The sequence below is a fragment of the Oratosquilla oratoria genome, chromosome 7, assembly GCF_046742065.1.
Source record: "Oratosquilla oratoria isolate Oo_2021 chromosome 7, ASM4674206v1, whole genome shotgun sequence".
Lineage (NCBI taxonomy): Eukaryota > Metazoa > Arthropoda > Malacostraca > Stomatopoda > Squillidae > Oratosquilla > Oratosquilla oratoria.
The window spans coordinates 36,181,054-36,183,553 of record NC_134783.1 but is presented as its reverse complement, the minus strand read 5'-3'; the positions used below and the strand labels follow the sequence as shown (position 1 = coordinate 36,183,553).

The window sequence follows — 2,500 nt, the reverse complement described above, 5'->3', positions numbered from 1 at the left end:
AAAAAAGATTACGCAAACTATTCCATTTTCTTCCTACTTACCTCCAGCGAGCACCCCATGAGTGAGCCTCTCTCATATGCCTTTATCATAATGTTAAACATGTTAGGAGGTGCCTTTGTGAGGTCATAGATCTCAGACACACCTCCTGTGAAGTCCTCCATTGCCTCACATGTGGTGCCACCCTTCAAAGCTTCATAAGATCCATGAAGTCTGAAAGATAGTTAAATCCAAGTTTTAATCTACTATTTGAAAATTGCTAGTAACCTAATTGTATTCTAGTTTGATGTTTACAAATTCTTTTCTTTCATTCTGGAAACAAAAGTGATGTGTCATTATTTATCTAATTTTGAATTATTTCAATACTTTTACTTTGCAAACTGTCTTTTCAATCCAGAGCAAACGAGAGAACAGTATTTTTCTTAAGTATATCCAAGGTGTCATTCAACTCACAAACTGCTATAGTGACAAAAAATATTAAAGTAGATTATTCTCATACTTAGCATAGGCCTTCTCCAACAAGGCGGACCAGAACTCATTCCTATCCTCAGAGTGCATGAACACCAGACGTCCATAGAAAGTGGGAAGTCGGTCATCAATAACTACATCCACCCAACGGCCATACTGCCAGAACCTTTAAAAGCACAGAACAAATTTCCATTAGGATACAGTAAATGAAATCACTAAAATTACTAAAACAGTAGCATGCATTTACAAATTAAAAGTACCACTTTAAATATAGTTCTAATATCTGCCTACAAAGACCAATCTATGCACTGTATCATTCAAGAAAATAATGAAGTAATACTGGTTTGATAGAACATGCACCAAGTGGGCACTTTGCTTCAGTGATGTTAAGGTCTGCCTATGGCTTATGCAAGGTGAAAAAGGAACAAGTGGATAGTATAAGTTAAAGAGTGGAGATTACTATCCAGTCATAAAAAATGCATCATGACACTGATCCACAGGGACGTCACAAGTCCACAGGTTTTGGAGATAGCTGGCAAAGTGACAAGTCTTTGAGGCCCATCTTGCTTGACCCCAACTTGCTGGTACCCATCATTTGTCTCTTTGTTACATTATAATTCATAATAATCTTTGTAAGATGTTTACAACCTTTATAAATTCCTAAAGCATAAATTCTAACCTAAAATTCTACTTTTGGCAAAAAAATCTCCAGTCTTTGCTAAAGCTACAGTGGCATGCAGAAGTCTGGTGATGCCTCAGGTCCAACTATTTGATTGTATGTCCCGAAAATTCAAGTACTGTATATGGCCTAGTAATGTGAAATATTGAGAGAAAAATATTTCTATGTAAACATAGATGAAACATAAAATAAACAATTTATTCAATTCAAATATACATCAACTATATTCATCAAGTTCTTTTCCCCCAAATTATCTTATTAGATGCCACACCCCCTACTCCTTAGATGCCCGATGCCTACGCCCCCACCCCCCACCCTGCATGAGACTGTGAAGCCGAAATTTCTTTGGTTCTCCTAAAGAGCGACTACGAATGTCCCAGATACAATCACTACTCAGAAAACATAAATCACCTTACACTACTACCCCACACTCATCCTTTCCAGACAACAACAGAAAAGTAAATGTTGAATGCACCATTCTGAGAATGCAAATTACAAAGGGTATCGCTGCCATAAAAGACTGCCGAGGAATTTTCTAATAGAAAGATCCATCACCCTCCACTTCTTAGTTCAAACATTGTACTTTAAAAACTAAATTATTTGAACATGCACACCAATGATATTGTTCAACCAAATAGTTGACAAAGTTTGCCCTACCTAAAGTGGAAGATGCCGGCGTAGTTGTCACCGAAGCCCTGGTCACTTGGTACAATCTGGTAGAACAGACGCCGATTGAGCGTTAAGTTGGCCACAGCAGCCAAAAGCCAACAGTCGCCTGCAAGCAGTGCGTTATTAGTAACAATAATTTGATATTCAGGAATAGTTGGTATTAGAATGTTTTATGATTGGTACATATAAACGTAAATCAACACTTGTGCAAATAATGAACTATCGTCTTGTTTGCTATTAATGTTATTAATGTTGCAAATTATTCTTCTGAACACCAGGTTTTCATTCTCATTTTTATTGCTTCTGCACATGTATATTATGCATATCTACCTAATTGTAATATACAAGAAAAGAGCTGGAAAAAGTTTTCAAGTCTGTATAACACACCCACAATGTCGCTGTTTTAATAGTCACGCAAATCCTTCCTTTTGTTTTCATAATTGTTTCACTTCCCATGGAATAGATAACTGATGTTTGCCCATTTTCAATATTTTAATTTTTTTTCCGGCTGAACTTTGTACGAAGCAATCGTGATGTGATTTGTCAGCGATCCTACGGTCCTATCCCAAAAAAGTGGAGATCCTGGGGTCGAATCCTTGACGGTACCAATTTTCAGTGACATCTACTTATATCCTAATAGTTCAATTTCCACACGTTTCGTCATAATATGACGATATGAATATACTA

General features: G+C 36.8%; 1 protein-coding gene across 6 annotated transcripts in view; it reads right to left on the bottom strand.

Annotated features, from left to right (window-relative positions):
• LOC143027068 (calpain-B-like) overlaps positions 1-2,500 on the bottom strand; it is a 76,087-nt gene that overhangs the window by 45,577 nt on the left and 28,010 nt on the right. For all 6 annotated transcript variants that reach the window (XM_076187979.1, XM_076187975.1, XM_076187974.1 and 3 more), the window contains 3 exons: positions 1,802-1,919; positions 497-631; positions 42-210 (listed from right to left, as the gene is read on the bottom strand). In XM_076187979.1, coding sequence (XP_076044094.1) covers positions 42-210; positions 497-631; positions 1,802-1,919 — 422 coding nt within the window. The remainder of the gene's footprint in view (positions 1-41; positions 211-496; positions 632-1,801; positions 1,920-2,500) is intronic.